We start from the raw sequence: 11684 nt of genomic DNA, 5'->3' as shown, positions 1-11684 counted from the left end.
ATTAAAAGTATGGGCATCTCAAGAAACTAATGATGAATGCACTACTTCTTAGCATCTTGTTCTACTCCGTAGCAAGATGAACGTAAGGCTGACATGCTGTGGACAAAAGATCAATACGTCACACGATCGTTGAACGTGGGCTTCGATGATTTCATACTTTGGAAGAGTTGACATGCACATGCAAATTTCTTCCGTACGAAGTTGACCTTTATACTACGTATTATTATATTATATAAGGGTCTTTTCATGAAACACGTAGACACTAGAGAGGGTCTAATATAAGAGAGGAGCGGACTAACTGGTTTTGAGCCAAACGAACTGTCAAAACCAGAGTCAATCAAGCATCGCCTATCTGGATTGCATTGGCAGCGTTGCTAGAAACTACCCAGGCATAGGTTGCCAAGGCAGTTTGTTTTGAATCCGCTCCTCTTTTATACTAGACACTCTTTTGTAGACACTATAGGGGGAGTGTGGGGGGTGGCGAGTGTCTTCGTTAGTGTCTAATATTGCATTGTTTGAAATTATAAATAATATGAAATCCCGTTTTTCTTAATATTTATCAACATTAAATAAAACTGCCACTTCCTAAAATGGTTCATATTGTTTCTCTTGATTGTATAAATCCTGTTTCAATAATTTGTGTACACAAATCGATTCGTCAATGATAAATTCAGTCGAGAAAATCTTTGTGGGGCAGTTATGCGTAGAATTTCAACATGGGACAGTTAGGCTTGAAGTTGTTTTTATACAAACCCAGAACAAACAATATGTTTTTCTATTTTCAATCCAAAGTCCTGTTTTATGAACAAAAATGAAAAACGCCCTAAAGTAACATGGACAGATATGCGTAGAACGGCATCATAGTGGTCTTTGGTTTTTTGTTCATGATTCCGTTAAAATAAATCTGGGACTTTGAACAGTTATCTGAAGTCTATGACTTGAAAAATTGGTAACTACACTACACACACAATGCTGATTTCTGTTTGTCAAACTTTGTAAACATATCATACAGAAATGAATAAATAGTGTATTACTGAATTATAAGTGGGTATGAGTGGCATTCATTAGCTCGAGAATACCCTCCAGATGCTAGCCTCTTCACCAACCATACATCAGTACACACTTATCCAGTCAGTAATTTTTACTGAGTTTTTGAATTGCGGAACTCTTCGGTATAATTTAAAAAATCTGTGAAAAATTTAAAGTTGAGAAAATGTGTTACAAAAAATTAACAGATTTACTTCTGTTAACCCCGTGCAATGATGAAAAATAAAATTTGTCGATTTTATCCTACCTTTACGAATAACAGTCATTTGAATTTTAACCAAGTTTTTCAGTAATCCAAAAATCCAGTAAAAAAATACTGACTCCTATAAAAACATCTAAGTGTGTATACGGAAGCAGCGGAGCTGCACACTCCTCCTTCGAAACAGCACCGCAGCTGAGCTGCGAGTGCTATGAAATAAAAGGGTTATCGACTTATTACCACTACACTGAGGCAAATATACCTAAGAATTTCATAAAGCTCGACTTATGAACAACATATAAGAATTTCATAAGCGAGACTTATGAATGATTTTCGGGTAACATGAGGTAGCTCTTATACGCCTTTATCCATTTCATTTCCCCGAGCGTTGAAAAACGAGTGGTTAACACCCCCTAACCTCAACGTCCATTTTTCGATTGCAGTCTGCTCCGATTTATTATTTTTTTTTGTCAACATTATTTTTCATAAGGTAAATCAATGGAATTCACACTCATTTCTTATGGCTAAAATTCATAAGTGTTTCTTGTGGAATTCTTACATTCTTTTGCCTGCGTGTACCTATTTCTCTCCCTTCCGCAATCAGAATTCACAGGATTCGGTGTCTCTCGTTGTGTTTTCTGCTGAGACTGAGCAATATTCGATACCGCGAAACATCTCCGCAGTTATGTTTTCTTTCGGCGCAGGAGATGTGCGGTAATCAAAAGTTAAGAATGTAGCTAAACATTTACAATAGCATTCTACCAAATTTTCATGTGCGTAGTCCACTGCAACAGCCGAACGTACGAACGAATAGGGTGACTATAGCGCATTTAAGAAAACGTCACAAGTTTTTATGGCTGTTTGAAATCAATAATTACGAAGAAACCATAAAGCGTACAAGGTCTACCAAAGACACAAATCTAGGGAACTGCATGGAGAATGTTTTGTACAACAACTAAATTAACAGTAATGAAAATTTCCAACTTAAAAACACTAAAATGTATGAAATTTCACCTGTTTTTTACATACTTTTCAATTTTAATGTATGATAATTAACTTTAATCGAGTTCTTTTCTGAAGAGCATTGATAGGTAAGACTTAAATCTTTCATTTGGTATGTTGAAATCAGAAATCCACATTAAGATTAAAAAAATATTGCTCACCAAAGTTGGAATAAAAAAAAAACATAAAATGTTGAATAACTCACTTAGCAGTCATTTCCAACCCTATGTTTCATGGGGATTTTTTCATAACTTTAGGAGCCCTATCTACTCTGAAAATATGTTAAACCCGGAACCAATATATATATATATGAACCTTTTCTGAAAACAAGTATTTGCTACAGGTGCTGGGTAAATTTTTTGCGCTACACCCCACCAATTTTGTTTTTTTTTCTGTTTTCGCTTTCAAAAACGATATTTCTGAAATTTTCAAATCCCCATACATTATTTTTTGTTACCCGTATGAAGGTGGCGCCATATTGTCAGTAGTGGTAAGATCAAAAGTGACAGAAACAGTTATCCATCCATGCCTTTTGTATACTTAGGCAACAGTGTAGCCTGGACATGAGATGGAACTCGACTCTGGGTGATGGTAACGCCAGACAGCACTTTGTTGAGTTCTTCGTCGTTACGGAAAGTCAAGAGCACTTGACGAGGGATAATGTTTGTCTTATTGTTGTCACAGCCGGCGTTACCTGACAATTCAGATATTTCAGCAGCCAGGTAGACTGGGGCACCGGTATCAACAGGCTCGGCGTAGTCTTTCCTGAGCACACGACGGATGCGACCGACAGGGAACTGCATTCGTGTGAGATGGGAACGAGACTTCTCATTTCCCTCTTTTGTTGCAGCATTGGTGGGACAGTAGAATTGTTGAGCTCAGGGGATCCTTTCACCATGCGGTCCTATGCAAGAAACAGCCCACTGGACTGGTGAACCAGTACCAACAGGCTCGGCAGACGGTGGATGCGACCGAACGGGATATGCAGTCCTGCGAGGTTGGAATAAACTTCTCCTGTGGGTGGGTAATTGTTTTTGAGTAGAGTTGAGGCATCCGTTCACGGCGCGATCCAATGCAAGACACCGCTCTCTTATATAGTGGCTGCTGGTTGACTAGTCATGCCAAAAATGGTCGATACAGTATATTGAGGTCTCGGGGTAGGAATGCATGCTCGTGATTCATTGATTCTTTGAGTTATACGATGTTTAGGCGATGCTTAACGTTCACCAATTTTTCTACAGTATATTGAAAATAAAAATTGAATCAATACGTAGAGAAAATTCCTATGATTGATGCAAAAATATTGCAATGTGTCATGAAATAGCCGAGTTATAATATTTCAAAACCTGACCACTTTTCGTTACTTGTCCATTTTTCGTACTGGTCCTCCCTAATAAAGATAAATAATAATAATAATTTTTCGTACTCGCAAGTGTACCCCATATAGAAAACAAACAGACGTAGTCCAACGTCAAAACAACAGATACGGCTATGTATGCAGTGGTTGAACATTTTGCGATTCGATCAGCCGCGTCCATCTCCGATTTCCATGAAATGCAGCCTAACTATTCTTAATGGACGTTCATGGAAATGGTTAACTGGAAGGTCATTTTGACTCTTGTCTCATTTTTTAAAAGAGCATAGTAAACACCCAAGCAGGATTCCCGACTTCCCGATCGATCGAGAATTGCTTCTAGTTTAAGATTTTTGAAAGGTTGTGTGTAGCTTTTGGTTTTATTTTAGAATAATGTAGGGTAAATGCTTAAACTTTTTTTATTAACCCCACATATTTTTTAAATATTATAAAAACTAAGCAAGAGTTACGCTCAACCGTTATAAAAACAGACTTAGTCCTCTTTTATGACAACCAACTGTATAAGATTCAGGGACATGCGTTATAGAGAGATGAAGGGATATTTTTTATTGGTATATTGATAACTGAAAATTTATTTGGGAGGTGTAAACCACGTAAAAAATTTAGGTGGAGTTGAGGAGTGTCTGCGGTCCATACAAATTTCCAAAAGTTTGTATTAACGATTGTCTCCTGGGGATCTAAGACCTCTCAAAAATGTCTACGTGGTTTATGAACAGCCCTTTGGCATCTGCTGTACAGTTGTACGATACAAAAATGAGGAATTTTATATAAGCAAAGACTTCCTATCAAGAATACTGACAACTTTGCCAGAATTCAAGATACAGATGTACACGGTCAGGCCTATTATACGAGTCGTATGACACACTCTGTCACCAGTGAGGTGACTTTCCGTGCAAATCAAATGGAGAGTCACTTTACACGAGGCGACTATTTCCACCTCAATACAGTGACACACGTCTCGCAGAATAGGCCTGGGTTTGTCATTCCCGAAACCTTCGCCATTTGAATGAGAGGACTATTCTCGTCATTTTGAGACTACTAATAAAATATGTCATCAGAGGCACTTCTACATACAAAATATGGGTCAATTTGAGCGTCATGGGTCACATTTCTCTAAGTTTTGATTCTTCCAAACATCCCGATGAAAAATTTCAGTAATAGTGTCAAAATGACGAGAAAAATTCAATCTTTCAAATGGTAAAGATTTCGAGAATGAATGTTTTTTTTATTGTTCTTATAAAGCAACACATTGAAAAATAGAGATCTACAAAAGACCTAATCACAAAGGGTCAAAACACAAATAAAATCGGCAGAGTCTCGACCGTTTTTTTTTTAACTCTTTATTTGTTCCAAATTCAAAATAAATTACATTTCATTTTTAACCTAGGTGCTCCAGTTACTACAGTAACTTACCAGCCTTAATTGTTATGATATATATCTAAGTGTTTTTACATTGTTCCTGTCTTGGCAATTCAGTATTTTAAACAGGTTTTTTAAACCTGCATGTCAGTATAACAATTGATAGCTTAAAACTAAAAAACTAAAACTAAATCTTATCTAAGTATAAAGGGAATTAATCGTTGCAATTGAGGATTGTAACGATTTTTGCCGGAAATTATTAATTATTTTGTTGGACATTTGTGCTAAAGTAGTACTGTACCAGGGAGGCAACTTCAAAATCATCTTCAGAATTTTGTTCTGAATCCTTTGAAGTGCTTTTTTCCTGGTAGTGCAACAACAAGACCATATTGGCACACCGTAAAGCATGGCCGGTCTAAAAACTTGTTTAAATATTAGAAGTTTATTCGTCAGGCAAAGTTTGGATTTCCTGTTTATAAGAGGATACAAACATTTTATATATTTGTTACATTTAGCTTGAATGCCCTCAATGTGATCTTTAAAAGTTAATTTTTGGTCAAGAACTAATCCACTTGGTTTGACCAGGAAATTGGAACTCCGTTCATAGTGACTATGTGACTACTACTAGGTTTCAAAAAGGAAGCTCTGGGCTTATGTGGAAATATTATAAGTTGAGTTTTGGAAGCGTTGGGAGAAATCTTCCATTTTTGTAAATAAGAAGAGAAAATATCTAAATTTTTCTGCAGTCTGCTGCAAATAACACGAAGACTTCTTCCTTTAGCGGAAATGCCTGTGTCATCAGCGAACAAAGATTTGTGGCAACCCTGAGGCAAATCAGGGAGGTCCGAAGTGAAAATGTTATACAATATAGGCCCAAGAATGCTACCCTGAGGAACTCCTGCTCCAACAGGTAGTCGATTAGATTTGGAATTTTGATAATTTACCTGCAGAGTTCTGTCAGTTAAATAATTTTGAACTAATTTCATAATGTAAAGTGGAAAATTAAACTTTTTTCAATTTAGCAATCAAACCTTCATGCCAAACACTGTCGAATGCTTTTTCTATGTCTAGAAGAGCAACTCCAATTGAGTGGCCTTCAGATTTGTTTGAACGAATTAAATTGGTAACTCTTAAGAGTTGATGAGTAGTTGAATGCCCATGGCGAAATCCAAACTGCTCATCTGCAAAAATTGAGTTCGTATTGATGTGAAGCATCATTCTATTCAAAATTATCTTTTCAAAAAGTTTACTTATTGAAGAAACACTCTTGAATTTATTTTTTTTTAGGAATTTGTTGGACATTATTCATGTCCACATGTGACTTTGGCGTGAGAGGTATGGATGCTAACCACTACGCCGGGGTCGCCCCTTTAAATTATTATTTAGATCATAATTCATCTCAACCATCTTAAGATTTTGCGACTTCATTAAGTTCGTAGTTCTTATTTTCCTATTTCGTATGCTAAAAACTTTGAATAAAATCAATACCCTGCATTGAAGACAATTTCAGATCTTCAAGATCAAAATTCCTGAAACTCGAGCTTTAGAATTCAAGATCTCGGGACAACAATAATGACTTTTACAGTACACCGTTAAACTGCTAGTGTTTGAAGAATAAAAAAAAAATGGAAAAAAGGCTTGAATTCCTAAAAAAAAAAAAACTGGAATAAAAATTAACTCTTCAGTTATATTTTGTCATAAACGTATACGAAACGAAAATTAATTATATTATTCACTTATACATTTCTGCCTAAACATCAGCTTTATACATTCCATACGACAAACCACGTAGGTTCTATATGAATGAAAAAAACGGTACGTGTGACCATTTATACATTTCATTTTACACATGATCTCCATTAACTTTTTAGCAAGGCTCTCTTTTGCGGTTCGAATTAGATATTATTATTATTATTTAACTTTATTAATGAGGCTTTCAGCCTTGGGCTGGTTCGCCTCCATCGAATTAGTTATCTTTATTAAGGAGACTTTCAGACTTTCGTCCGGTTCGAATCTTTGCTATCACATTTGTTTGGAGCATGAACCTATGAGCGGTAGATGACGCTATTGTGTCTGTCGCATAGTGGCCGTTTGAGAAAACGTAAAAAGTGTCAGTCTTCTTTATATGTTTTCTTTGATATAAATAAGAAATTTGCATTATATAATGTTTTGTTCTCATATGCTATTTTGATATTTTACTATGCTATTTGTGTACTGTTATTCGAGTTATGATTGTATGATGAGACAATGAGACGAAACTTGATATTTCTCGACCTAACTGAGAATCGCACTCTCCGCTTCCAACACGGTTTTTTTCTTCTTTATAGCAGTGCTAAGCTATCAGCTATGCAAATTATCCATGTTTGTCCATATACAATAGCATTTATGCCTCTCACTCAAAAATTCACGAGTTCAAGTCTCATGCCCGGAAAGTCCCAAATGATCTATTAATATTTTAGTAAATATTATAATTGAAAAACACATTTTAATAAATAGCTGAAAAAACTTCAAAAATAAGACTGTATTTTACCAATAATGGAAACTACGGAAAGTTCATAAGCACATCCGTAAAGTTGTTATTTTTTTTTAATTCAGTCATGTCTTTGTGTCACCATAAATGGGTTTTATCAAATGAATAGTTCTCGTTGCAAAATATCATACAGTCTGTCAACTCTGTTAAAAGATGCACTGGGAAATTATACTCATATCCCGTTTTCAATCTTTGTTGGCAGCATTCAAATGTCTCCGATCCAGAGGAAAAGACTAGTCTAAAAACGGATGCAATTACTTCTGATAGTACAGTAGAAGTAGGAGAGGAGGCAAATGAATGCAAGCTGATCTCCAAAGACGACGATTCTGCCAATGTTCAAAGCATGAGCATCCCAAACAAAAACAATCAGGAAAAAAATACCACTGGAGAAACCTTAGGTGTCAAACATGTTTTAGAAGAAACTCTTACCGAACCTCCCGTTCCACCAATACGCACAAAAAAGCTAGCTAGGGAGCAGGCGGAAGGAAATAATAGAGTTAGGAAAAAAACACTTTTAGAATCATTCAACATACCAGAGTGGGTGCGAAAATTTAGTAAGTACCTTGAGTCTTTCACTTGTACTACTAACATACTAACTTTGGTGCAGGATTTTTTTTTGTATAAATATAAAAAAGTAACATCTCATAATGAATTACTATACAATTATGTATTAAGGCTATGTTTAAAACATATTTTTTACAATCACATTCGTTATGAACAGACAGAGTTATCGGATTACATGATCAGTTACTATCGGTCTGGGACTGCCCGGCTCAAGATACATTGAACGTCAGGCATCTTTTTGGCCATACGTGACAGTCACCAAGTTTCATTAGGATTAATTATCCTTTCTTTAATCTCGTTCATTCGCTTGTTTTAGATTTTCAACTTTTGATCGCTCAGAAAACTGCTGCCAACATTTTTTGACATTCATGATTTATTATCACTTAAAGCTACTGCCGAAGGTATAAATTTCTCAAACAAAAACGCATACATACAGCACATCCTATACGTTATTTATTGCCATCAATTATGTGTATCTATCCTCATCTCAATCATACATGTATTCTGTCGGGCATCAGGTGTTTTATGTTGGGAGTGCTAGGTATCCAGTCCATGTCAGAGATCGAACATCATTTCATACTGCCATCTCTCCTAATCTCTATCTCTAAGCCAATCAGACGCATTATTTGCACCAAATTCATTTTTCATTTTGTAATTGTCTACTGTGAAAACTGTAATGTGTGGGCTACATTGATTCATCTCAGACGTCCGAATTAGTGCTGAACTAGCCTCAGGCTAAAAATCACATTAATGAAATATTTAAAAGAAATACGTTCGAGTATTTTGAACATCAAAACATTTCTGAAAAATTAGCTTCTGTAAAGTTCAAAATGTAACTTGCCCAGGTAACCAAGAAGTATTAAAACAGCGCGTCTACAGCAGCAAATGCTACTTAAACCACTTTCGGCAAAATATACGGCTGATTTACTGCTAGACCCCACAAACTGACGGCACTACTGTCAGAAATTTGACAACCGATGAAATAAAAAAAAAGTGGTACACAGCCTTTTGCGACGAAGCTGTTGAGTGTAGCATTTTGATGTCTTCTAGAATGTTTCTTCATGGTTTGAGTACTTTATTTAAATAGTTGAAATTAAGTAACTTTTTTATGTCTTGTTAAAATTGATGAACTTCTATGGAAACATTGTAGATGCAGTCATTCGAAGAAACTTTGTCCAACACGAGAATTTTCTATCTCTCAAGTTGACGAAATTATAGGGTGAAAAAGGAATAAATACAAACGGTAGTACCCCCTGAAAAAGTGTTTTTACTATATTTACTATATTTTGTTTGAATTTTCCTGTTTTTTAATGTTCTACTTTAAAAATGCACATTTTTTGCAAAATAAGGCAAATCGCTATGTCTTCTTTTTAAGGATTTACGTCCGTTTTTATATTTTTTTTACACTAGCTTTAAGGGAGTGTATATTGCAGGTTGGCAAGTATTAGCAGCGAATCTCAAAGTTATTTCGTTCGGCAATTTATTCCCTACTGTAACATGTAGAATTCATAGGGGGATCCAAGGGGATGCCTAATACATATTTTTTTAAATAAAGTACCTCAATATTTTGTTACGTTTTCTTGTTTTCATGACCATTTTTGTGTACTTAACGTAAAAACTCTGGGACAAGAATTTGTTTCGAGTAGCTGTGTTGCTGTGGTGTCGCGTTGGTCGGTTTTTCTTTTCGCTTGTTTTTGGTGCTTTCCCTTCCTCCCAAAAAGAGATTAACTGATATTTTGTCTTTTCTTGGTGCTGGCGTTCTGCCTTCCGGAGGTGTTAAGGCCCACGCACATTAGATCCGGATCGGACGCGTTGCGGCAAAGTGACAGCTAAATCTATTGTCTAACTGTCAAATTTACGTCAAGCAACGCAAACGGATCTAATGTGGGTGGCCCTTTAGGCAAAAATTTGGTGCAATGAAAAACTTCGCATGTCATTCAAAATGTTGTGTTCGGTTGTAAAAACAACGCGGAAGATTTTATCGATTACCGCTAGTGAACAAACCGGTGCTTATTCGGAGGCAAAATTTGGTGAAATCCACCTGATTATAAATCAATTATAAATCTCGCGTCACAAAACATTTTGCAATACTATATTTAATGTAGTCAGTGAAAAATAACGTTGAAAATTCAGTAGAAACGGAAAAATCACAATTTTACTTTGAATTTAATGCTACAATTTAGAAAAAAAAACACATAGGACGTTTTGACTAGTCAAGTTGTACATCGGACATGTTACACTGGACGATTCAAGATCAACAATTGAAAGGGCTTTAACTCCATTTTGTAAACAAACCTTGTAAGGTCATTTTCTCGCAAACCATTGGTTTTGTTTTTCCATTTTAATTGTTGGTCTTGGATTTTTCTCAATGACATAATCATTGGACGTTTTGTTCTATATGATACTAGATTTTCTTTCACAGATTTCAGAGTAGAAAACCGAACTTTAGATTGCCCCGCCTTTAGAAAATGATCACCAATCATGTTAGGCAGTCCGAATGAACGAAGTAACAATAATGTACCCATCATTTCAAACTGTACATTGGACAATTATTGACCAATGATTATCTTAAATAAAAGAAATTAAATTTGGATGGGTGTTTTTGTATCACATATAATGATAGAAGAGCAATAGTTTGTATCGCTTAGCTCGATTTGTTCATATTTGTTACTTAGGACCTATTGAAAAGTGACGCGAGAAATGCATATTTCCATATATTACTAAATAAACGGCAGATTTCGAAACATCACAGTACCATTATTCATATGGTAACGGTAGTGTTTAAATGCGGGGCTTATTGTATGTGAAAGTAACCTCGGAATGGACGTGAATTACCAGGCATTCTGAAATGGGTTGCTGAATCTGCAGTAGAGTAGATCACCTTTTCGTGGTGCGTTACGGGATGTAAGATCACCGATTCCTAGTCCTGACTGCATCAAACTACGGGAACAGGATATTTCAGTAATCTTGTTCTTGTTACTTTTTATGCCTTGTTGATGGCGATAAGTCCTCGGGTTGCCTGGACCGAGGATGATCTTGAAACAAGGAAAAATGAGTTTGTTAGTCTTGATCTATGTGATTCCTAATTTTCTATTCCTTGTTCCCTAGTTTGAAGTGGTTAAGACTAGGGTTCTGATGGGGTGCGCCTTTGGAGGGTGTTTCAACACTCCGAAGGGTATAAAGAGCGGGACCTTTCAATTACAGTCGGATCCTTGCGATAAATGCAAGAATGACAACTGTAAAAAAAAACGAATACTTCATCATTTCTCAATAGTGATGGAGTAATACGACATGCACTGAACCAGGGATTGGGACGTTTTTCACTACACTCGCTTCGTTGCCGTGCGCGACAATCTGCTTGCATACGTACTCTCATTCTCTACCGTCGTCTCTCTTACACAACACAAACGATAGAACAACATTCGAGCAAAAAAATAATTATCAAATAACTGTAACCGTTCTGTTACCCTAACAAAGGTCCAATACAATATTTTAAATATGCACCATGTGATAGAGCATTCAAATAAATTTGTATAACACTTGCGGTGAAACCCACTGGGCCATGCTTAACGGCTGACTGCTGAATAAGGCGTGCATGGCCGCGGCAA

At 36.1% G+C, this 11684-nt stretch overlaps 1 protein-coding gene across 8 annotated transcripts in view; it reads left to right on the top strand.

Moving 5' to 3' along the window:
• Positions 1-11684, top strand: part of Tomosyn (syntaxin-binding protein tomosyn) — a 235908-nt gene that overhangs the window by 139436 nt on the left and 84788 nt on the right. For 6 of the 8 annotated variants that reach the window (XM_065232266.1, XM_065232267.1, XM_065232269.1 and 3 more), the window contains one exon: positions 7715-8066. The exons of the other annotated variants lie outside the window; for them this stretch is intronic. In XM_065232266.1, the coding sequence (XP_065088338.1) occupies positions 7715-8066 (352 nt within the window). The remainder of the gene's footprint in view (positions 1-7714; positions 8067-11684) is intronic. 8 annotated transcript variants of the gene reach the window in all.

The sequence above is a fragment of the Ochlerotatus camptorhynchus genome, unplaced genomic scaffold (genome assembly GCF_037179485.1).
Source record: "Ochlerotatus camptorhynchus isolate MF236.1 unplaced genomic scaffold, CSIRO-AGI_Acam_v1.1 ptg000366l, whole genome shotgun sequence".
Taxonomy (NCBI): domain Eukaryota; kingdom Metazoa; phylum Arthropoda; class Insecta; order Diptera; family Culicidae; genus Ochlerotatus; species Ochlerotatus camptorhynchus.
This window is presented reverse-complemented; position numbering and strand designations above follow the sequence as displayed.